Source organism: Pempheris klunzingeri, chromosome 16 (assembly GCF_042242105.1).
Source record: "Pempheris klunzingeri isolate RE-2024b chromosome 16, fPemKlu1.hap1, whole genome shotgun sequence".
NCBI lineage: Eukaryota > Metazoa > Chordata > Actinopteri > Acropomatiformes > Pempheridae > Pempheris > Pempheris klunzingeri.
In genome coordinates this window covers 20,608,366-20,633,725 of record NC_092027.1, presented here as the reverse complement: position 1 = coordinate 20,633,725, position 25,360 = coordinate 20,608,366, and the positions used below count along the sequence as shown (strand labels likewise).

At 45.2% G+C, this 25,360-nt stretch overlaps 1 protein-coding gene across 1 annotated transcript in view; it reads right to left on the bottom strand.

The window, feature by feature from the left end:
• Window positions 1-3,978: 3,978 nt before the first annotated feature.
• Window positions 3,979-25,360, bottom strand: part of foxo6b (forkhead box O6 b) — a 35,657-nt gene continuing 14,275 nt past the window's right edge. The window contains exon 2 of the mRNA XM_070846950.1: window positions 3,979-5,700. Within this exon, the coding sequence (XP_070703051.1) occupies window positions 3,979-5,700 (1,722 nt within the window). The remainder of the gene's footprint in view (window positions 5,701-25,360) is intronic.

The following is a 25,360-nucleotide window of genomic DNA, read 5'->3' as shown; positions in this document are numbered from 1 at the left end:
ACACACAAAGACATGCAAACGAACATACACACACACATTAGAAACATGTGCTCTACATAAACATTCACACACCCCTACACATACAGCTAATGATGTATCTTGCCATACAGATGTTAACTTTATGCCATATTAGTTCCTATGGCAACTGTGAATATGTAACTCCGGTTCTGATGATTTTCATGTTTTTCCCCGTGAAAAATATGTAAATAAGTTAAAATCTAACTCAAAAGTTGGAATTGCTGAAACAGGATGAGGGGTCCTCACTGAAAAGGAAGTCAGATAGTGCAAGACAGAGGAGCTTAGACAGGTTGGGGTTATAGAATTGGAGGAAAAAACAAAGGTGAATGGTAAAATTATTGCCCAAACTTTCTGTTGCAAACCTCCATCACGGTTTACAGACAGACTTCTTTGTTCAGTTTACTTCTGCCCTGCTTACTGTAGTTTTGCATATATTCCTGCGCTAGGATGAATTATTTTAGGTTCACTTTCAGCTTTGCTTTTAAATAAAGTGGTTTGATAAACTGACTCAGCAGCTGTTTTGTTTCAAACCTGTTTGGTCGTTCTTGCCCCGCCATTGTAATGATACTGCCGTCTTTCCAGATTTCTGCAATGCTATTGTAACTGCTAAAAGTGACACATTTAAGAGCAAATTTATAATAAACCTAAAAGTTTTTGTTCATATGTTTGCGTCTGATTTACCTAATACTGTGATTCTGAATCTCCACAATGTCAGAGCCCATCCTCTATCGTCTGTCATTGATTTAGCCTTCGGGGGCAAGGGTCAATGTTTCTGGGCTTCTGGTGTAGCCAGCAGACATGCAGATAACAGATAATTGGAAGAAGACGTCTTCCATGCGCTGGTCATTGTATCACCCATATGAATGCAGATTTTTTTTTTAAAGGATAAGTAAAAGCAAATTTGTCATCAGGCACTAGCTGACAGGGTCGGAGATAGAATTTTGGCCAGTGCGTTCCACCCCTGTTGCTCTCCACACAGACTGTTTCTGTGGATGCAACCAAAGCCCTCTTAAACATGATTGGTCACTACCACTCAGACTATAAAGGGAACCCAGAACGCTTCCAATGCCAATATCTTGTCCCTTGGCTACAGAGTCTGCATTCATGTGCAGACTTCTATTTGCCAAGATTATATTCTCTTTTGCTATTTCTCTCCTATTACACCTATTACATGTCTATCCGTCCTGAAAGCGGGATCCCTCCTCAGTTACACTGCCCCCCCCCCTCCAAATTGTGGGCATAGCAACAGAAAACAACACATCCTGTACAGATTGTAAATCCCTGCATCAGATTAAAAAGCAAAACGTTCTTTTTATAGTTCTTTAAGAGTTCATATGCAGGAGACAAAAGATTTTCACCTGACAGCAGTGCACACATGGTTGTGTATGATATGCGTATGAAAACAGACACAAAAAGCATTTATGTTCTTCTTTGTTTTTATTTTACGGTCACCAGATGAGCAGATACATTATTTTAGAAAAGAAATTGATATTTGCAAAAAAATTATAATACAATTTTCTCAATATAGACTATGTACAGAATGAAATGTAGTCAAACTGAAATAGCATTCTGCCTCATTGTCATCAAGAAGACAAAGCAGTGAGGGGTCTGAGTGGTCCTCAATAGACCCATCTCCCTAACCAATAAATATAAACTGTATATATTATGTATGCTGCACTCATCCAGGCATGGACAATGCCGGGGCAAGTTAGTTCTCAACAATATTCCCTTAATCAGTTCTTGTACATCACTGTGCTGCACGCACACACACTCGCACACCCACAAGAAGCTTGACACACAAGTGCACACGGGCCAGAGAACAAATTACAGTTGGGTTACAACAATGGGCCATCTTAATTCATGAAAAGGAAAGAAGAAAGCAAAAGAAATGTGCATGGAAATACCCGTCATTGTCCTTGATCAGGAGGGAGAAGTGGCTTTCTGGTCAGAGCTCGTCAGAGCTGGCTGAGTAGCACTTGACATTTGGCCTGATTCAAACAGCCAATTCTACAGAAAGCTACCGAGCTGGAAAATCTCTCCCAGTCTCACAGATCCTGCCTACTCATTTAGTGGCCTCCCTCCCATTCAGTCTCTCTCTGTATCTATCCACCTCTCTTCTCTCTCTTGTTCCTATTCTCTCTGTCTTGAGTGGGACAGGTGCCAGGACAAGGGTTGGCGAATGCCCCCTTTGCCTGGCTTCCCTCTGGGAATGTGAAAATAAAATGCACACGAAAGCTCCTATCCAAGCTGTATTGAAACAGGACAGACAACTGCACAATCACAGAACGATCACAAGACGACAGCAAAGTAAAGCTATGGCCAGGACGGGGCGGGGAACGCTTGTAAAGGGGATGCTTGAAGGACTTGAAGGACTTGAAGGACACTATAAGCACACCGCTTGCCAGCCGCTTTACCTTGTCGCTGGGCATCACCTCTCAAAAATTGCCCTCCTTGTTCTCTGTGGGGGGAAGAATTATGACTTTGTGCCGATGAACGAATACACACACTTGCATAAATCATCCATCTTGTTTGGCGGTTAATTACTCTTGTTTACCCTCCGAGTAACCTCGGGATGGGGCGGCGCGATAGGAGGGAGCCTGGGAAGAAGAGATAGCACCAAATAGTAATCTGCTGACGCTGTTCATCAGTGTGCAATTCGCAGGAGTAAAAGCACATAGTGGGCTTGAACCTGGGCGTTAGTGAATTAGACAAGGTTGCCTGGGGTCTGAGGACGGCAGCTCCATCAACATCCTGGCCTGACCACAGCTGCTCGCTAAGCTGTTCTGGGGTCAGCCGGTGAAGGAGCCACGCTGAGGCAGCCCAGCACAGGCCAATCAGAGAGCTCCTCAGGATGTACAGCAGGCTCTGATCGTTGCTTATTTCATTACGGGGAAAGCTACATAAATCCACAAAATGGAGAGGAAGAGGCACAGAGGGAATATTTGCATTTCTCCTCTCCTATCATCTCCCTTCAATGCCCCCCTCCCCAACACTACCCCTCTCAATCCCTCCCCCATTTAGTGCAGAGTGACTTTAATCATCACTTTCGCCAAAACACATTAAGCCGGTGTGTCCGGAGTTGAGGAGGGAGAGGGGGGGTTGAAAAAACACAGAGTGGCGCATTAGATTTGCAATAGTGATGCATCACTCTGGCATTACTTTGGAGATTAAAGAAGGGACGTTGCATTTCAATGGAGTGGTGCTGATGGCTGCCTGATGGATGACTGTCCTCCTGCAAGGAACCGAACAGGAAACACCGATGTCCACCAGGGAGAGAAGTCACACTAACCCTGGAGTTCCCTTCCATTCTATCCCTCCATCCCTTTAGTTCTTATTCCTGTTTCTTCCAAAAGCCAAATTTTTTCTTCATCCTTAAACCTCAAAGCCTTCCCTGCTTTTTAACCCCCAATCTGAGAGCACCTCTGCATTGAAAGATATTTATGCAGCTGTTTGATCATGTTCTCAAGTCAAAAACAAAGGTGTTATTTTTGTTTTTTCTAGGAGGAGATAATACTGTAAAGTGGATTGCATACATTAAACTTAAGCCAACACACAACATGACTTTGTCTGGTCTTTGTGTTACTGCATCAGTATGGAAAGGATGGATGTAAAGTGCTTGAGAGCTTAGAACAGGCAGGACAAGATTGGGAGGAGACCATAAAAACAAACCACAAAAAAAAACTGAAGGGCGTGAACAAGGGGGGCTTTAGGGCTGGGCTCATGGGGGCAGGTTCTATATGGAGACAGAAGGCTTTATAAACAGGGAGGGGGGGGCGGGGGGCTGGTAGGATGTGCGGGTGTAGGGAGTCCCCAGGAAACAAAATGACAATACGTATTTTGTTCTACAGTCTCAGAGAAACAGAATCACAGTCAGTCAGTCCAAGGGTACAGCCCACCAGCAGCCTGGCCCAGTGGGTGAGCTTTCCGGTCATGTGTCTATCCAAACCCTTGGGCCTGGGTTCACCCTGGCACCCAGCTCTGGTTGCTGTGTGCTGGTGGAGGGCAAGCAAATGCTCCCAAGCTCATGCCCATTCCCATGCCCACGCCTTGGGACAGCGAGCCATCAAAGTTGAAGTCCATGCTCTCTGTGTCCATAAAGTCACTGAGCAGGATGGAGTCTACATCACAGTCAAGGCTATTAGGGACATTCTCCATCTCCAGGTTGGCAGCCATTCTACTGTGGGTGTTGTGCTGTTGCCCCTGGTAACCAGGATTCCCTGGCTGGTGGTTGTTGTGGTAGTAGCCATGCCAGGAGTCGGTCATACCCTGGTGGTGAGCTCCAGGGTAAGGCTGGTGACGGGGGTGAGGTGCGGACGCCAGGCGGCAGGGGTCCTGGGGAACATCCATGACGCCGGCAGGGTTGGGTGGCAGGGATGGCGATGTTGGGAGGTGAGGACGGGGTCCATAGTGGTTGGAGGTCTTGAGGCTGTAGGGCTGCAGGATGTCAGTGCTAACCCGTGGGGAGAGGGCCTGGGGGTGAAGCCCACTGTGCATAGGGTTATGAGGGTTGTGGGGGTTGTGGTTGTGCAAGTGACTCTGGGTGGAGCGAGGGTTGTGATCATGGCTGGCATTGACTTTGTTACTGTGACCATGCTCATGACCGTAGTCATGGGCAGGATGGGGCTTGTGGCTGTGGCTGTAGTCGAGGCTGCCTTGGTGTTTGTGACCCTGATTGTGGTTGTGATGGTGGGTTGTGTTCTGGTCATGAACTGAGCCACGGCCATTGTGTAGGCTGGGATTGTGAGCATGCTCTTGGTTGTGATTGTGGTTATGATTGTGGCTGTGATTCTGATTGTGACTGTGCTGGCTGTGAACACCATTGGTTCCCTGTGTCATTAGTGTGTGTGTTTCCCGTCCCTGGCCCAGCACTGTGTCTTTGTTGCAGTATGGAGGACCTCCAGTAAGCAGACTCTGCAGGGCGTTGTTCTCTGAGTAGCCCCTCATTGGGCGCTGGAAGCTGACTGGCTTGTTCTCCTGGATGGTCTCCATGGGAGTGTGGTGCCGAAGTATACCCATGGAAGGCTGTGCATACATGGGCCCACAGTAGGAGCCCTCCGCCTTGGGCCCAGGCACGTAGGGATAACCATTGCATTTGATTTGCGGTGGCTGGGAGTAGCCACTCTCATCTAGACTGATAGCACCAGTCAGGTCGGTCAGCTGGGGCAGCTCCACGGTGGGGCAGTGGCCCCCAGTTCCCAGGGCGGGGGAGCGAGTGCTGGTGGGGCTGGGGTACAGTCGCGGGGAGGCCGAACAGGAGAGTCCGCCCTCCTCCGGTTCATCAGCCTCCGCCTCGGCCAGGATTGGGGACAGGCAGCCGCTTAGTGTGGAGGCAGAGGAGGAGGTCCGGGAATGGAGGTCCGTCCAGGTGTCATACTCCTCCCCACCCATGCCCACACCTCCTTTCCCTGCTGGACTGCCATGCTCTGGGGAGCCTTGCATTGGGGGTCCAGCCCCCTGACCTTGTCCCCGTCCGAGGCCTGTGGCCCCTGCTTTCTTACGGCTGATGCGACCCTTGGTCTTCAGGTAACGGGTCCCGTTGTCTATAGAAGCCGCACGTCGTCTGGGTCCCTTCCCCATCTTTCCTCCCTCTGGGTTCAGCATCCACCAAGAACTCTTCCCCGTTCCTTCGTTTTGCACCCGGATGAAGCGACTGTGCAGGGACAGGTTGTGTCTGATTGAATTCTGGAATGAGAGAGTAATATGGGAAGGGGATGGTGGGAGAGAGGAAGGAGGGGGCAGAAAAAAGAAGAGAGAAGAAAAGAGATAAACATTAACACCCAGGGGAACATTTAGGGTTAAATAATCATTTCTTCTACACAAAGTCATTTCAAATTATGGCCAAACTATCAAGGCTGCACGGCGAGCAAGAAAAAAGATGGATAAAGAAAGAGAGGGAGATGGAGGGGAGAGCAAAGAGGGCAGGGAGAGTGAAGGACCAATCGATACCTCCCCTGACCAGTCTCTCCTCTCCTCTCCACACGCGCTCACTGAGTCATAATGTGGACATGGGTGCAGCCTCCACATCAAACCATCACCAAGGTTACAGAAATGAATCACGCGAGCCAACCCAATCACAGACAGCCCATATCGATTGCAGGGCCTCCAAATATGAGAGCCTGAGATCCAGCCAGAGACGGGGAGGGAGGTAGGGAGAGAGGGAGGGAGGAAGGGAGAGAGGGAGAGGAAGGCGTGATTTGGCAAGAGAAGATCTGGAAGAGCACCAGAATGAAAAAAGAAACACTCATACACAGGCCTGGAATAAGACAGAGGGGAAGTAAGATAGGGAGGGGAGGAGGAGAGGGACATGCTCATTTAACCTCTTTTAAAATCATGGCACAATTAACATGACTGTAGGCAACAACAGCAGACATCACTATGATGAAGTCTTCCTGCGAGAAGCTTTGAAGGAGGACGGATGTGGCAGTTGTGGGTGGGTGTGGAGTGCGGTGGGAGTACACTGTAGGATAAGCCTCTCCAGACCCCTGTTTAAGTGTCTGAGTGACGGCTGTATGGTTAATCCAGGGCTCCGCAGCAGCATTTGAAGCCGGTGCCAACCTGGAGTGAGTTGATGAGATCTAAGCCTGCCTAAAGGAGAGCTTAGCAGGGATACACATCATCTCAGCTGGCCAAGTTAGTCTAAGTACAGCATGTTCATCCAAATCTTTCCTGCCTGTGTCATTATTCACACTCTATCCAGCTTTCCTCCCTTTGCTTTTCCGCCTTCTCTTTCTTTCCCTCTCTTTTGCCTTTCGCTCTTTTCTGATCTTTTGGGAGGAACAAACCCCCCTCAATCCCAACCCTCTAGCCCATGTGCGCAATCACACACTTTTCTTTTTCCTCTCTGGAGATATCTATCTATTTCTGTCTTGTTTATTACCTGCACATAGCTCACAATCTCTGTCTCCTGATATCTCGAGCCATTCTCTATCTTCATTCACTCCCCGCCTCCTGTCCAATTTTCCTGCTTTCAGCCCCATTCATCTCCCTCTCTGTGTCCCAGCATCTCTTGATCACGACATTGCTCATTCTCTCCCTCTCTCCACATCCATCCTCTCATCACCTTACACAACTTCAGTCCTCCCGCCTCTCCCCTCTTTCATTCATTCATTCATTCAGACGGAAAGGCAAGCAAACATCGGAAACTAACAGCAGGAAATGCAAATGTGTGCTTGATGGGGGGGCCAGCGTACGCTTCACCCTTCAGCGCAATCCATACAGTCAGCCTACAGTATGCTCCCCACCATACTCTGGCAGTATGCAGAGCCATGGCTGTGAACTGGACAGCCTGCTAAAAGAGGTGACGGCTCTTTGTTGTTGCAGCTTATTATGAAAAGCACAGCATCCAGAACAGCGGGTAATATGTTTTCTCGCAAAATGTTCTTTACTACTACTATTCTCATTCATGTAGAAAAGCACCCTCTACACACAGCCATTCCCTCAGCATGACTCCAAACAGGTAATTTAGGCCCATCCTGCACTCAAATCACGCTGCTTTGACTAGACTGTCTTCACAGACATGGAAATTGGATAGGAGAGATGTATTTATGGGTTTTTTTCTGCTTTTCAGAGGGGTCCTCTCCAAAACACCAGGTCGGTAAAATTACACAAGCTCAACGTTCAGCGACGAAATGGGCCGACTGCACTTCTCCGCCGCGGCGCACTACGGAGAGCAGGCTCTATCAAAGCCAAATTGAACGATGACGCCGTGTGAAAGAGGCCGCCAGTGGAGGCGACCCGCATCAGGTGATCTGAGAGCGGCACCCTGACAGGTTCCTCCACAACATGACGGCTCCGGCTGGGCGTAGCCATGGCAACAGAGTAAACCAAAAGAGGGAGAAATGAAGAGTGGGGAGGTGATGGTGGTGAGAGAGGTGGGGGGAGGGGGGAGGCGGCTGATGCTGTTTGATGCTGCAGGCAACTCCAAACAGCCTTTTATCTGAGTCTGTCAGATTCCTGCTTCCAATCCACCAGGGAGGCTCAATCACCAGTAGTCCCAACGTCTCACTACCTGTACCAAGCTGTGATTAGCAGTCGTGTGTGTGTGTATGTGTGTGTGTGTGTGTGTGTGTGTGTGTGAGTGAGGAGAGAGAGCTTCTATACAACTACCAGTGCAACAATTATACTTCACCTGCTGATATATAGTACACCACCATAACGTGGCAGCTCTCTGCATTGTCTTCTGTACATATTTAGAACTGGTGTTCCTTTAAGGCTGACATTTTTGTACATAATACTGAAAATGTGATGTTCATGTTACAGTCTCTATGCGCATATATGATGATTTCTGATTTTCAGCCCATTATCTGAACACAGGAGACCAATTAATCATTAAACGAATAGTAAAATGAACCACGAAGCTATGAGCGGCCTCAGAATTTTGTGTGTGGAATCTGATCAACATGAATCAATTTTGGGTTACGGACATGCTCAATGGACAGCAAGAAAATAATTATAAGTACATTCACGATAGCTGTGAGGACAAAAGCAGGCCATGTTACATTTTATTTCTTTTTCCTGTCTCATGTTACTACTGTCTCAATAAGTAAGGTTTTACATTTGCTCTTTTGTTTCTTTGCAAAATGCTCCATGTATGCTGAGGTTCACCCCGCTAATACTAATGCAGTCTAATATATCTGGCAGGGAAATATACAATATTAAAGCAAGTTTTGGAGTGACACTGCACTGTACTGTAATTCCTAAATAGAATATTTGCTGAAGGTCAAATCATGTTCTTTGCCCACTACTTCTGTTCTAAAGACAGTCTTACATGTAGCCAAAATACCTCCCACTGCTATCAAGTCATTCTTGGTTTATTTATGGCACTATGTTTATCTCTTTTAAATATTTCTATTGGCTTTATTGGTATTCTGAGCTGTTCCAGTGCTGCTATGAATTCACTACAATAAGTTCCAAACAGCTTTTCTTTTTGTGGCAGTAAAATTAACTCGACTCTAATCTCAAAACATGTTTACGCTGAATGTTTACGCCGAAGAAAGGATTATGGCGGAGTTCGGATGGGTCAACCATCAACCACCAGCCATGACCAAGCTCATGGCTGGTGGTTGATGGATTAATGAAGTAGCCATTTTAACCCAACCACAAAACTTTTTTTTATTATTCTGGAGGAACAATCAAGAATTGTCAAAAAAGGTTCTGTTGTTGTTGAGTCGCACCGCACCATTTACTCTGCCATAAACACTGGTGTTACAGCTGGGTCAGAATCATTGCTTGTTTGTGACTCAAAACCAGATCTGAATCCAAACGGTAATGGGTTCTTCCTTCCACCAAGTTCCATGAAAGTCATGCCAGTAGTTTTTCCAGAATCCGAATGAACAACACCGAAAAAATAAGCTCCTTGGCGGGGGTAACAATGTATTTACTTGTGTAAATAGTGGGACATTTTGGTAAAATGATGAAGTGGCAACTGTGACTAAAGTTGCACACGGACAAAACTACAAATTCCCATCTCATTAAACCAATAACAGCAAGTCAGTGCCGCTGGTTAATGATGGACAAGATGGAAACAACTTTGCCACCAAGAAAGATAAAATAAACCAAATAGACTTTTAATAGAATGTTGTCATCGCAGTACCATCTTCAGTGGTTGCTGGCAAAGTGCAACAAGAAGGACAACACCACACAAGATCACAAGAAAGGAAAATCAAGAAGAAAAACCCTCTTGATTATCACTTAATGATTTAGAGTCCAGCATGAGTCCAGTATATCAGCAAGACTCTGGTGAAGGATTGGACCATCACGTAAAAAGAGAAGGCAGAGAGTCTCCAGGTTATCATTGCAATCAGAGGCTGTATAGCTGCAGAGGTCACTGATTAGTACACCGTCAGCCACAGAGGGAGAGCTGATCAGTGAAATCCTCCAGCGTAGTCTTTGGTCGGAATGAAACCTGCAGGCTCTGAGCTCTCCGTGGTACATAGCTGCCCATCCCTGCCTCAGTGTATATATTAACTTGTCAGAAAGACTGATTCTGAAGTGGAGAGGCCTGTTCCCTCTGCTCTCAGCCTTTGCCTTTCTACTAATGCAGGAGGAGATGGACTGTTGCAGAGAGAACAGTGACTGAATCTGTCCTCACATCCACCGGCCTCCTCTATGGGGAACACGCTGCACTGTATCCAACTCTACAACTGTATATAATGCATAAATACTGAGACTGAGTTTGACCCTGACACACTGCTGCTTTCACTGAGTCAGGGGATCGTCAGTCCAGCGGTTAGCTAATGGCCCATGGACACACAGATCTGTCTAAACACACAATTCTTACACTTTTCTTTTGTAAAATGCCAGCAGCTGTTCGGGACTGGGTTTGGGGACTACATCATACTGCATCACTCTATATGCTGCATGAATAGAGCTGAACATTTACAGGTAAGCATATAATACAGTTCATTCTTGACCTACAAAACTACTTTGACCATATAATCCCAACTCCCTAGTGTGCTCACTATCTTATTCCAGAGCTTTCAACCATATCACACAGTTTTCATCAGCAAGTGTTTCCCCTGTTGTAGCAGCGATGGATCTTTTGACACACGATCCGAGGCTGATACGAAGGACATGTCTTTTATTCCTTTAAGTTATAGTAAGGTGAAGGTTAGTAACCCTAACTTGTTCATAGCATTTAAAATCATGTTAAGACCATGTGATGCAGTTGGAAGCCAAGAAATAAGCCAGTAAGTGGATCTTGCATTGGGTTGTTTTTATAAGTTTGAAATTGAAAAGTTTGTGTTCTGGCTTAAAGAGGTTTGTGGCTCTCACATGTCTCCTCCTTTTAATGTTAAAGTTGTTTTTGGAAGTGTACTTTACAGGGAACCCTCCAGCAATTTAGTATTGCACTTCCATAAAGTTGGGGAGCTCATAAGAGACGGATTTAACGGAAAAGAATGCTCAGAATCAAAGCCGCAGACACCATGATTTCCATTCTTTTAGTTTGTAGTCAAGGTCCCAAAAAGTCGTTTTACCCTAATATGACTCAATCGCATCTTTCATTAGACCCAAATGATCAGGATTCATTTCAGAGTCTGTGAAAAATCCCTCTAGAGCCACAGAGGACAGTACACAACTGTTGAGTCGAACTCTTTGTAGTGAGTAAATGAAACAAAAGCATATATTTAGTGGAACATCCCTTTAAAGTACTCCCTTTGGCATTCTAAACTGAACAAACCCAGGATGGACAGAATAATGTCTAATTCAGTCCAGTCCAGTAGACCTACGAGAAACACACACATCCTTTGTTTCGGATTGTGTTCAAACTGTGTCAGACTGAGAAGGCTTGGCTCACCTCAGTTGCTGTAGATTACATTACACTGTGAGTCGCGCTTATTTCTTCCACCCCCTGCCTGTACCTGCATTTTATTGAGACCCTGTATCCAAACAGCCTTTTAAATGGTCAGAAACTGTGTGTTCTCTCTAGCAGGATGCCTTGCGCCCACATCATCCATTTCAGAATGGCAATAACAGAGCAATGGCTAATTTTCTTGATTATTATTATTTTCAACCCCCATGTCCCTTTTTTATTCTGGGTTAGGTAGCTAACGTTAATTACATCTATTGCAAATTATCCAGTTTGTGTTGCATAGCAACGAGAATGATGTAACCCTTTGCACCCTTTTTCCTCTCGTTGTCTCTCTGTTAGCAGCAATTCTCTCAACTGAGCTTCGTGTCTGAGCAGAAAAAAAAGCCTCCTATATTAATTCTACACAACAACTTATATCAAAATACAGTACATCTGTGCTGGGCCTCATCGCCCCCATTTCCACACCTCTTTGGAGACTGTTAAAGATGTGGAAATCAGATAACTTTTCAGTCGGCGGCATTACACGCACATGCTGCAAATGTAAACAAACGCCACCATATATGTTCCACAACTTGACGCACACAGACTCACCCCCCTCTCCCAAACACCCACCCTACCGCCCACCCCAAACTGGCAATCATACTTAATCCCTCTCCAGCCTGAGTAATCCCCAGCAATCCAAGGCTAATCCTGGTTAATTCTGGGCACTCCTCAGCTGGGTTTCACCCTCAAACCACAGAGACAGGGCGGGGATTGGTCGGATCATGGCGATTGAGGCTGGGCACAGCGTTGATGGACGTAATTGGTCGGACAGTTATCGGGAGCCAAGAAAAACAAGCACAGGTTTTCACGGGTCTTCAAAATACGTCCGGATTGACCCCCGCTATACGTCACACCAAAGCTGTACTGTTGTCGCCGCTCCTGATAGAAAACATGTTTATCAGTCCTGCGTGTGAGCACACAAACGCTAATACAAGGCCTTGTCACTTTGTCTGCTTGCTGTGACAACTGGAGCTAGGGGATAGAATAACCTTTTCACTGAAAGAACTGGAAAATAAATTGCTACATTAAAAAACACAAGCAGCGTATACAGTAGGAGCCATTCCTCCGGAGGAAGGGGCTTCTGAGAAGTCATTAGCCTCTATTCAATCAGCTCTACCTACCGAAGCTCCTAGCTCAATTCTTCTTAGCTGCTATTGATCCTGATTCCAAAATGAAGCACTTAAGACGCCTTGATCAAGAAGCTCCTTAATCTAGCGTTAAGGAGATTGAGACCTTTTCACCCCGTGTCTCAGACGGACTTATTACTTTGGCACAGGGGTACAGTGGCAGTCACACGCTTCACTATCACAAGACTCAGTTTGGGTTTTATAGTCTCTTTAAGCCCCTTTGGTGCAGAGCAGGCAGCAGGAACACTTTTACTCTCTGCCATTTTGAAAAAGCTGTCAATATACACAAAGCCGAGAGTGTTAATGAAGCAATATGTCACTGCCAGGGGATGGATGGGGATGCTTTGTTAAGAACAAGAAGGCCTCTGGTGTTTGTGGGCTTGACTGTGTGCCTGTTCAATTGAGTTTGCACATGGAAACTGTAGGATATGTGTGTTTGAACCGTTGGTATACTCATGAGAGCGTGAAAGCAGAAGCAAAAAGGAAACTGATTTACCTTCTGCTGCAGCTTTGTCAGCAGTGAGACGGGGAACAGGTTGCAGAGGAGTTCTGCTCCTGGACATTTTTATAGGCTGCTTTTACCTCTCTATCCTCACAGGAGAGCGGTCTCTTGGAGGGGGGTTCTTTCGAGGATTCAGTAGAACATCATGTAGAGGATTTTATGGTGCTTTCTGCTTCACATTTTAAGGAGCCCACCTCTAATTTATGACGCATTCCACGGCGCATTCAAGAGGAGGGCTGTGTTTTAAATTCCGTGCAGCGCTCCATTAGATGTGGTCCGGCGCAATCCAGCCGAGTGTTGTGGGGATTGTTGTACGCCGCCTTGTTGAGAAGTAGTGGGACTAGGCAAAGCTGTTTTCTCCCCTTGCTCAACCATTATTTATTAATCCATTTCACACAGCCAGGAGTCATTATGCACGGTCCTGTCAATGGGTATCTCTCTATGCCGCGCATTTATTTGATAATAAGCAGGAGTGGGGGAGAAGATAAAAGCGCTGACTGCGTTCATTGTGGAGCGTTTTCTGCAGGCGGGGAGACTTAAATGAGAGCAGCCAGGCTCTGTGTGGGAATGGGTCTCGTCTGCTAAGCCTGTCTGGAGGCAATCGATGGAAATTAGTCAACGCTAAAGATTCACTTCCTGTGACTGATGTCACGGGCAACGCTTGTCTCTTTGAAGGGAAATAAAGAAGTGGGAGGCTGAGGGATTAATGGGGTTGGAGAAGGTGTGAGCGTGCGGAGTTTGGGTGGGGGCTAAGCTGGGAAAAAAGATGCTATTCTTTTGGTGGATTGCAGGCAAATAATAGGTCAGAGCTACTAGAGGAATGCAGTGTAGCCAGGAAAATTCAAGAAACACAATAACATAGTTGTGTATAAGGCCAGCAGCAGCTCAGGGTGATCAATTAAATAAATAAAGATGTGCTGTCACACTTCACATCAACAGCGCTGCCACTACCAATGAAACAGCCAACATAGTGTGGAGAGCTGCAAAAACTGAAATATTACTTAAGAGTCGTATTAACTAATGTAGCACCAGAAAATGACTCTTTAGACATAGATGTACATATAATAAAGATTCTGTGTTCAACATTTTTTGGTCTCATTAACATTGTAAGACGAAGCTGAAAGAGCTCATTCAGCAGGTTATAACAAAGAACCCTCGCAAGGTTCTTTGTAATTGGCAAGTTCTTCCTGATGGTCATCATGATGGTCTTAAAAAAAACCCTACAGTGTTTACAGTAGTAGAAGCCATTTCAGTTGTACACTCACAGCAGCTGTCAAAATACAATCAGAGTTAGTGGCTCCGGCAGTTGTACTGAGGCCGCCTCCTGAAAGGTGCACCAGTTAGCTTCTCCTCAAAGTACAGCCAAGGGACTATAGCCAGCCCTCAGGCGACAGAAGGCCTTTCACTCCCTTGACTCCCTGTGGAGCTCCACAAGCTCTGGGGGGAAGACAGAGAAACAAGGCAGACAGGGAGGGAAAAGACGGGTGGAGAGAGGCAGGGAGCGAGGCATCGTCTGGGGCTAACCTGAGAAAGGTAGACGGGAAGAGAGCCTGAGGGGCCAGAAGCGGACAGCAAGCCCAATCCCCAGAGGAGAGGCCTCTAATTGGAGCTGCCGGCCTGCCGAGGCAGCCTCTCCCTCGGCGGATGGACATAAGGAGTCGAGTGAAGGCGGAGAGCCCGGGGGCGGGAGGAGAGGGCAGATAAAAATAGAGCCGGCAGATTAATGAGCATCTGAAAGCGGGGCAGGGGATCGGAAAATCCTCCCTGCGTGCCAGAGATGCCCGGTCCTCAGGCCACAGCCAGCTCTGTAAAGACTGATGGACCCAGAGTGGCCACGAGTGGTGCTTCCTTCCTGTTGGCATCACGAACACCGAGGGGAAGGAACACCACTACTGTATGTCCTCCTCGAGGACTTAAACTGCTTACATTTTAATAAAACGCTGTAGTCGTCAGTTTTGGAGAAAAATACAGTAAGATTTCCTCTTTTGTTTCAATGTCTTAAAGGAATTATTTGTACACTGAATTCTTTCAACTTCATTTTTGTTCGTGGGAAGGGTCCCTCTTGTCTTTTTGATTTCATCTTCTCTTCTTTGGATTTCCAGCCCTTTTTTTGGTAAAACCTACAAGTTAGCTGTGAAATAAACCAGAGGATTAAACAACAGTTTCTTCCATTGTCTCCATGCAAAAGAAAGTTTTAGAAAAAGTCTTATTGCATGATGTTACCGACTTTAAGAGCTCTAAGAGTAATATATTTAGTCCAACTTTTAGAAACTGAAAATGTTCATCCTCATTGATTTCTTCTTTAAGCCAGCAAACAAGCCAGCTAGCTTGTTGTCTGGTAAATTTGCTAGCTTGATAGCTAAAAGCAAAAGAACCCAAGGGCAAATTCCTCATATTCTTTATCTGAATGGATTTTTTTGGCTTAACTCAGCTGGGACCATTTAATATTATAACCAACTCTATAATAACACTCTCTAATAGTGGTAGTGCAGATTTGATGCATCCAGCTTCTGGCACAATGCTTAAATAAAGGGACTGCCAAAGGAAATGTTGAAAATACAGAACAAAGCCCTTCAATTACAATAAAAAAGAGTGTACGTAGTTTGTCTCTTCCACCTTTGACTCACACTCATAAAAGGAGTCCACCTCCACGGCTGTGATTTCTATCCCTCCCCTGGGAGCTTTCACACGCCAGGTGGAGCATCGTGACACCTATGGGAGCCAAAGGAGAAGCTGAGAAACAGCCCTGATCACACCTGCCATCAGGTCTCAGGGGAGCACCACCCACCTCAACACTCAGCTGTCACATCCATCCACGCGCCGAGGCTGTACGACACCTCCAACAAATGCACTGATCCACAGTCAAAAGCTGATACACTGGCAGAGACACAGGCTGAGACAGTCTGAATGGCACATTAATAAAAAGAAACAACGGCTAGATAGACTTGAGGAATTGGAAAGATGGGAACATTCTTGCATAAACAGCAGACACTGCCATGCACATCATTAAAAGAATAACAACTACCTCTTATGTTCATATAATGAGTTCAACCATTGGCCTCTCATCCGTACAGTAACTCTGAGAGTTTCCAGACAGAATGCTGTAGCCTTGAATGAACAACAGACTCCTGAAGAAGAGGTGATCAACTTTCTCCAACTGTGTGTAGCTCAATTGTAGATTAGCCCGATTAAATCCAAAGAAGTACTTCATCGTGATCATCGGAGCCACTTCATCACGGCCGTGAGTATTCAACGCCCTTCACTTTGACGCACAAAATTCATGATGGTTTGAAAAAAGGGAGGTATTGTCGAAGGCTCGGAGCTCGAGTACCTTTGCTCTCAAATGCCAGTTGGTATTAATCTACTGTTTTGAATTCCAAAAACATTTTTTAAAGTTCTGAAGCAGCTAATATGAAGCAACAGCCGTCTGAGTATGCTAAACTGACATGGCAATTCCCAAAGTTACAGTCGGCAGTATGAAATTGTATTTTCAAACAGTTTTTCCTTGCTAAGTTGTGGAGGAGGGATACGTCCTGAAACAGACCTACCTGCAGCTTACACTAAATAACCTGGGAAAGTAAATCACTCTCATCCACATTATCATATTTTAATCACTAAACAAATCAGAGATTTGCCTTTGAGAGGTCTGGAACCAAGCTCCAACAATCACTGTTACAGTTGCCTACGCGGATCTGTTTGGATCATATTTCATTTCTACTTGGGTGGTCTATCTCTGGTCATTATGGATCATCATTAACTTCATCTTTAATTGGCTCTCAGTGACCTCATACCTGCTTTCGGGCCCACACTCAAATACCAAAGCTACACAGGAATAGTAACGATGGCAAATTTATGAGAAGAATAAACACTCATTGCCTACAATAAATATTTCACAGTATAATTTGATTCAATTAGTCCTTTTTTATTCAACTAGCTTTGAATACTCTTCAAAAATTCATGCAAATGTGACTTTAGATTGTTTGTTTTTTCCCTGTAAACCACTTAGCTGATTCACGCTGTCACACTTCTTGAGAAGTCCAATTTCTTTACAGAGAAACGCATCTCTCATCAACTGTGGTCTTCTGAAGTAAGTCAACTTTAAAAAAAGTTACAGTTGATGCCCCTCTCTGTGTATGTGTGATGTATGTTGACTGACAGTCTTCCAGAAATTATCAAAACGCAGCATATTCACAAATCCTGAAAAGTCACAGAACCTCTAATAGTGTATCATTAATTGACATCACAACAGAAGTCACACCCCACTCCGACAGTGTGCATATCACCTTTGCAAAGACAAAGCCACACACACACACACTAGCGCACACACATCTCGTGCTTCGCTAGCATGGCATGCTGGGCCGGCTCATTACTACAATGCCAAGCTACTAGTTGCTAAGGAGACCTTAGGGAGAGGGAGGGTTCCTGTTGCCATGGCAGCAAGCCTGCATCCTGCCAACTGTCTTCCCCCGTGAGACATGACCATCGTAGACAGAAAGAGAAAAAGAGACGGGGAGGAAAAGTGAGGGCAGAACGAAGTGAGGAGAGAAAGGCTGGAGGGGTTATGGTTAAGATGTTGAAAGAGGAGGACTTGTAAAGATGCCTGCGAGGCGGCGGGCTCGTTGGAGAACCACAGAGACTGGTGGAATAATGCACAGGGAAAATTGATGGGGTGAGAGCAGCAAAAGAGGGAGACCTTGAAAGAGAAAGCCCCCCCCCCTTCTTTTGAAAGCACCAATGTGCATGCAGCAGCTTTCCCATGGCTAACATTGTCGCTGCCTGGCCAACCACAACTAGAGCCATGCGTTGACAAAGACACCAAAATGATGTTAAGTACCCTAAACCAAAACCCTGTCTTGACTCGCACAATCCCAACCCCATAATGCCACGCATGTCCCCGACTGAACTGCCCGCCTCTCAGCTTTTACTACACCAGAAGATCTGACAGAGCTTTTTGGACGAGCATTCACAGAGCCCATCCGTCATGGAAAGAAATCTGCTTTGGTGAGAGCGAGCGGTAATGAACGACGGATGGAAGGGAGAGAAAAAAGAGAGAGGGAGAGCATCTGGGAGGGATGAGCGGAGGGAGATTAAACTGATTGGAGAGCGCAGAAGAAGGGCGAGGAGGAGGTCATACGAGGCGAAAGACGAGAGAAGTCCTCAGTCTCAAATTCAAATTAGCCTTATGGGTTTCCAAGGACACTGAATTGTTTCCATCCTCCATTTCTTTCTCTGTGTCACTGTCTCACCCTCCCTCCCTCCCTCCCTCCTCCCCACATCGCTCTCCTTTGCCTCCATTTCTTTTTCTCTCTCTGACTCCATTGGTTTCCTATTAAATCCTTCTTTTCATTGCCTGAGACTGGTTCGTCACATTGAGGAGTACATGTATGTCTAGGGAGCTGTAACATATTCACACGTAAAGCTCTTACCTCTCACCATATCAACTCCCTCTAATGTCCTGCTATCCATCATGAATTCGGCATGTTACAGTAAAGCACTAGGCTGGGGGGGCAGGTTCAGGTAAAACACCTCCCAATTTGTTGCAGATCTGGACTCAAATATTGTTTTCAAATGTTATTTATTAAGAAACGTCTCTCCCGGATCGTGCTAAATCACTTAATATCACTTAATATCGTTAATAATGGATGATTCTGTAAAACCCTGCAGATTATGTTCGCTGGCAACATTGTAGAAAGCCCAATGCCAACATAGATCACGCAGCCTCATGAATAGCCTCATAGTTTCTGACTTTGTGTTTGTTCCTTTACTATTTCAGGTAGATTGCAGCGCAGGTCTTATATTTCTATCCCCGAGGAGCAAAGGCCGACCCAAACCCGAAACCCCTTTTTGTCAGAACCCAACCCGAGCCCGACACAGTTAATGTCAGCTGAAGCACTGAGTTCGTTACGCTGTCCCGCAATTGTTGTTACCATGGTTACAGTTTGACCAGCTGATGTGACCAAACTCAACCTGAACCCGAGCATCATTTCTGAATGTTTGTCCAAACATTGGGTTTTGCACATTAGGTGCCATCGGCTGCGGGTATCCACCCTCTGGTTTCATATATTTTCATACATATTTCCATAAAGAAATAGTTTCTGAAATAGTTTCATCCAAAACCTTTGGGATGAACCGGACCCACAGCCGGATCTTATCGCCCAAAGTTAGTGCTGGACCTCAGCTCCGGTGTGTCCGAATGGAAGCAAATCCCTGCCAGGTTCAGCATCTCATAGGAGATTAATGCTCATGGTTTTGGAATGACATGTTCAGCTATCACAGGTGGGTGTGACATTTTGCTGTCTGCATACTTTTGGCAATGGTTAATCTGAACCAAGCACATCTCTTTGTCAGTCATAAATGGAGTGAGAGAAACAGCCTCAGGTTGTCAGTTGGGCTCGGGTCTCACATCATTCAGCAGGATCCGTCGGGTTCAGCTGGGTTCATCTGGGTCCGGGTCTCACTTTGAGGGCTGTGCTGAACACACACACACTCACACACACACACACACATGCAGCACAGAGCATATTCCCACATACTTTTGTTGCCAACCAATTTCGTGCAACGTGCAAACATGCTGTAACTGTCCCAACCAATTCAAAGTACTCCCCCCCCCCCACTCTCTCTCTCTCTCTCTTTCTCTCTAACTCCCCCTATTATTCTCTCTCTGGTTTTGATCACTCTTCCTCTCTCAGTCTGTTTCTCATTGTGAGGGAATGTGGCGTCTGTCTCATTGTCGCAGACGCTGGGAAACAAGAAGCCTCATCACCCTCATCCTCATCTGATGCTCTCCCCTTTCCTCCCATCACTGTCTCACACACACATGCACACACAAACACATACACACACACACTTTACTCTCTCACACACACACACACACACACACACACACACACTGCACAGACATGCCTTTATTGACTTATTCATGCATGGGTTTGTTTCGGGGGCAGAGCTCCTGTCTGCCAGTCTGACAGACACCCCGTGAACCCTCGAGACTCTACTCCCCATCTTTCTCTCCACACACACACACACACACACACACAATCCAACAAACTCGCATTATCCCAACCCAACCCCCCTCCAACTCCTGAGCTCCCCTAACCCGAGCATGGCACAGGGAGTACTCGTAGAGCAATCGGAGGTTCACTCAGGTTTCTCCTCCATCTCTTCCCTCCTCCTCCTCCTCCTCTGTCGTTTCCCTCCCCTCTTCACTTTCTACTTCTCTTTTCTCTCTCTGCTGGGGAGAAGGGGAAGGTATACCCACATTTCCCAGAACAAAGACAGCCCAATTAAGTCAGTTTGAGTTAAGGTCTGTGTGGCAGAGAAGGAGCGGAAGCGAGGAAGCTGAGGAGAGAAAGCAGCGGCGGAGGAGCGAACGGCGTGGAGAGGGGAAGAGAGAGACAGTCTAACGAAGAGGGAAAAGAGAGGGTAAAAAACGAAGCAGAAGACGAGAAAAAAAACAGGAGTGCGAGTCACTTTGTAGCGGAAGCGGGTCGACTTCGTTTTTAGCTCCTCAATGGGAGACTATGAAATATTAATAACTGCTCCAGCCATATACTTCAGAGGCCTATGGTAAAACTTAAAGTCTAATGAGACGCCGCTCATGAATTGCTAATGGGGATGCTGGAATGTGTGTGTTTTGTGTGTGTTTGAGTGTCTGCACATGTGTGTGTGTGTGTGTGTGAGTTAGTGAAGGGGGGGTCAAGCTGGTAGCTGAGGGGCGGAGTAAAGCTGAGCATTCAGTCTTTCAAAGGGTAGACGAGAAACTTCATTAGAGGCTTGAAGTTCTTCCCGCTGCACATCTAAGCGCCGTCGCGTTTTCTTGAACTGAGACGTAACTTCACTGTTCTCGACGGTCCAACCTAACAAAGTTGGAAACCGTCCTGGTAATTGAAACAAAATGGAAATGGATTTTGCTTTTTTTTTTTTTGTGCATGTCAATCTTTCATAACAGCTCCATTCTTTTATCCGTGGTTGGACTTGCATGTATGTTTGAAGGGCAGGAAAAGCTACACAAAGTCAACGCTTCCTTCACAATTTGATTCTTCTTGCTCCCTCCATGCCGCCCTCCACCACCTGTGATTTCATCAAGCTTCTTCCACATGCTTAATTAGTAGTTTCAATTGTTTATCAGTATTTTCATCAAAGTGTAATAAAGCAGTGGTTTGCCACCTTTTTGGTTTGTGACCACTGCAATGAAGCAATGTCTAATTGTGATTCAGATTGATATGCCTGAGTTAAGCAGGATCACTTAAAAGGGGGTTTCTTCTAACCTCCTATTGTTGAAGTATAACTGTGAGAACTGTTGGAGGCTTGAAATGCCCAAAATGATTTGGCATTTCACAAGAAATAAAGCCAAGTATTAGAAAACAAGACTAAGAGATTACAGCCTTGTTGGCAGCTCTGTGGTGTTGGATACTCGCACAGCAGAGTTCTAAGCTAAATATGATGTTGTGTTCTCCATGGCAATGCCAACATGTTGTTTACTGTGATCAGTTTAGTATGCTAGCTAACACTAAACACAATGTATAACTGAGGATGATGGGAGTGTCCTTAGTTTTGCAGGTATTTGATTATAAATTAATAACAACTTTCAGTGCAGTCTATCCAACAATTCTCAGGATATTTCAATTAAACCACAAATGTGAACCTCATGGTGGTGTTCATCAAAGTCATTAGGATTCATCCTCTGGTAACCATCAGTGACTACATTGAATATTTCATGGTGATCCATCCAGCAGTTGTTGAGAGGTTTCAGTCTGGATCAAAGTTATCGTCCTGAGAGCTCTTAACATGGCTACATGGACAAAGATGACAAAGAATGATTCAAATGTGTTGATAATATCCTGTTACGCTTTCTGTTTTTGTTAATTTATGGCTAACATGTTAGAAGATGTTTAAAAATGGCTTGTTTAAATTTCACATTGTGTTATAGATAATTTATGTTTATACGCATTTACAAATAATTGACTACTTCTAAATATTTATAACTGTCACAACTTAAACTTGAAAACTTCATATCTGCAGCTGAAAAGTGAAGAAAAGGCTAGAGATTGGGTTTTTTGTTTTTTATGTTGCCAAAGTGGAGATGCTCAACGGTTTAGAAATGTGTTGAAAAGGAGATGTGATTTACCGTTCTATAGGTTTTACAGTTATGCAGAGTTATACGGCATTGTTTACCAGTTGCACTCGCTAACTTCTAACTCATGAGCAGACTTGATGGCTTATTAGAAAGTGAAAAACATTTATTAATGACTTGGCACAGTTACTCAATTCTCCATCAAGAGAGATTTTTTACAATTTAACAACCCAAAAGTTGCCGTTATTAATGACTTATAGCTGATCTATAAAATATTGGTACATTTTTTATTTATAAAGCCACTGGTCACAACTCATAAACACTTCGATGCGTGCCATATGAGAAAGTTGCAGCAAATATTCTACTAAAAACACCATGCATTGACATAAAATAGCCATCTCCACTGCAGCATGCTCTGTACTCCTCTCTAACTGTCTCATATTGGTCTCCAGCCCAGATATTGTGTGCAGCAGTGAAGTACCTGGCCGAGTCTCCGGGTCTAATCTGTGCCAGAACCGGCAGGCTTCATAGAGCCGGCAGGCCTCACAGAGCCTTGCGTAACCCCGGCTGAGTGTAATGGCAGGGCTGAGCCATCAGCTGGGGCATTGTGGGTTGTGTGCAGGCTGGGACTGGGGGGAGCCCAAGGGTGTCGCCCTGCATCACAGCGTTGCTTACTGACCTCATTTCTTACCTCCCTGAAACTCCCCTGGCAGGGCGCTGATGTTGAAATGCTGAGGCGGGACTAAGCCAAGCATGCTCAGATAAATTGGTGTTTTATTAAAAAATCAAACAAGTCAGTGTCTTCCACAGATATATAATAGATTGATTATAGAGTCGATCAATATCACACTGGATTTGTGCGGAAATAAATTAGCCTGAATTGATTCAAATAAGCTATTTTGATCAGATATCCATATGCATGACTGTTTATTATTAGTAAGGGCCAATTAGTAATTAGGAGCAAGAGCAGCAGGAGAATACTGAGTTAGTGCTTGAGTTCACTCTAATGAAAGAATAGAGATATTTTCAGTTAGTATTTTATTGAGAAAGTAGGCTACATTCTCAAGCTGCAATTTGAAGGTGTTGTTAAATATGTGGAGTGGCGATGATTTATTTCTGAGCACCACTGGAGTGTTTTCTGCCTGCGCCTCAGATTGGCTAATATGTGCATAAATACATTCAATATTGGGAGAAAATCTCACCTGCCAGCAGGTTTTTAAAAATGTTTGGATTAGTGTCAGCAATCAAAACCAATATTAATCAAACTTAAATCCCTGCATCCAGGTGTTGGGTGAATCCCAACAAAAAGTAACAAGACACGACAATAAAATGTGAACACGTTGTGTTTCTAGGAGACGAGTGGAAGTGAATGAATGGCTTCGGATGGTGTCTGCGAAGTGATAATATAAGGTATGAGACTTTATTGACCTCTGGTGAGGGATTCACGTGTTATAGCAGCACAAGTGACACTTAAAGGCATGGATATCATCTAAAAATGATTTGGTACGTGGTTCTGTTTGTACTACATTGGGTGTCTGCAAAGTGAGACGCGAGTGAGACACAAAGGTCCCATCACACACACTCTCTTCCGGCACTAATGCATGAACTTCTATAGATATTTAATGTGCATTTTAAGTGTAACTCACTACGACATTTTAGAGACAACACGCCGTGTCCATAGCGCTGCTGACTGCTGAGACTGAGGCATTTACCGAGCTTATCATGTCAAACCTGCACCGTCATTCAAATGACGACTACATTCGCATCTCTATTTATTACATTATTTCTTAATCGACAAAAAAAGTTTTCTGCCTCAAGCAAGCGAAAAAGTATTTTGCGACACTGTGAGAATTTTACTGAAATGTGCCACTTTCTATTCAGCTTTCTAATTCAATATGTTTGCATTTGCATAAAAATGCATGCATGATAAGTCAGCTGCTTCATAAGAATGCTACAGAGTATAGGATGAGGGCTGCCTGTGGATAATGTATACTGTGTGGTCTATCTGTGTGCCTGTCCTCTGCTCTACATATATGTCTGTTGACATGTGAGTGAACAAATGGGCGTGATTTGTTAATGCAGATCTATCTATCTCACCGTGAGGGTTTTACGCAAGTTGGCGTGCATGGTGCATGTGTGTCACACATGCATAGTAAATATGTAGCGTTGGGATGTGTAGGAGTTCATTACTCTGCGTGTGTGTGTGTGTGCAGAGGGGAGGAGGGGTGCAGCCTTTCCGCATGAGTGGGGCTGTCAGTGGGCATCAGTCAGCCAGGCAGCGACAGGCGGAGCAGATCATTAGCAGAGACGGAGAGGGAAAGGGAAAGACAGGGAATGGGAAAGAGAGGGAAAGGGAGAACGGGGAAGGCGAGGGAGTGCAGGGACAGAGCGGAGGGAAGGCCTCGGTGCTGCGTCTTTAATATCCATCTTACGAGAGTCACACAGACAGGCCTGTGCTCTGCTCAGTCACGCAACCGCAACGCTACAACCACCCTGTCCTCCTCTGTCCTCCCATCAGCTGCCGTCACATCTGTCAATATCTCTAATATGAAGCCAAAAAACCTGCAATGCTCAGGAACGCCTCGTGTACAGCATTTTGACGATCGTGGGACATTAAAGTTGAACTTCACTGACAGAGTTGGTTCTATAATGAACATTACAGCTGATAAACCAATGTGGTCAAAATCATGTCTGAGATTCAGATCAGATTATCTTCAGACGTGATGTGATGTGATCACATGTTCAGTCAAGTGAAGCACATCTCATCAAGCAGTGGCGGACTTGTTGCTTAAAGTTGCAGCAGCACAATGTCAAAATACTGAAATTCAAGTACAAGCCCTGCATTCAGATTGTTACTCAGCACTTTCATAAAGTTGGGGGGGACTTGAAAAAACAGATAAAAGGAAAAAGATTCTCTGAAACCGAAGCAGCAGAGGCCGACACATCCTGACTTTCAGTCTTCCGTGTGGGACCTTCCCTGCCGGGTAAACACTGATGTGGTTCAGTTGTCGAGTTTCTAGTTTGTAACACAAAGTTTCCACAAAAGTGTAAAGTCTGCGCACCCCTGCCAAAACAAAAACAATGACATCACTATGACATCGCCAGGGTTATTTTCTCAGACGCGCCATGCTTAACACAACAAAACTGACAACAAAACTCAAACTCATGTGTAAAAAAAAAAGCCACAATATTTTCCTTTTTATATGGTGAAGAAGACGTAGAAACTAGCATGGAACTAAGTATAAGTACCTCACACACACTGGTGGAAGACATATGGAGGTCTGACC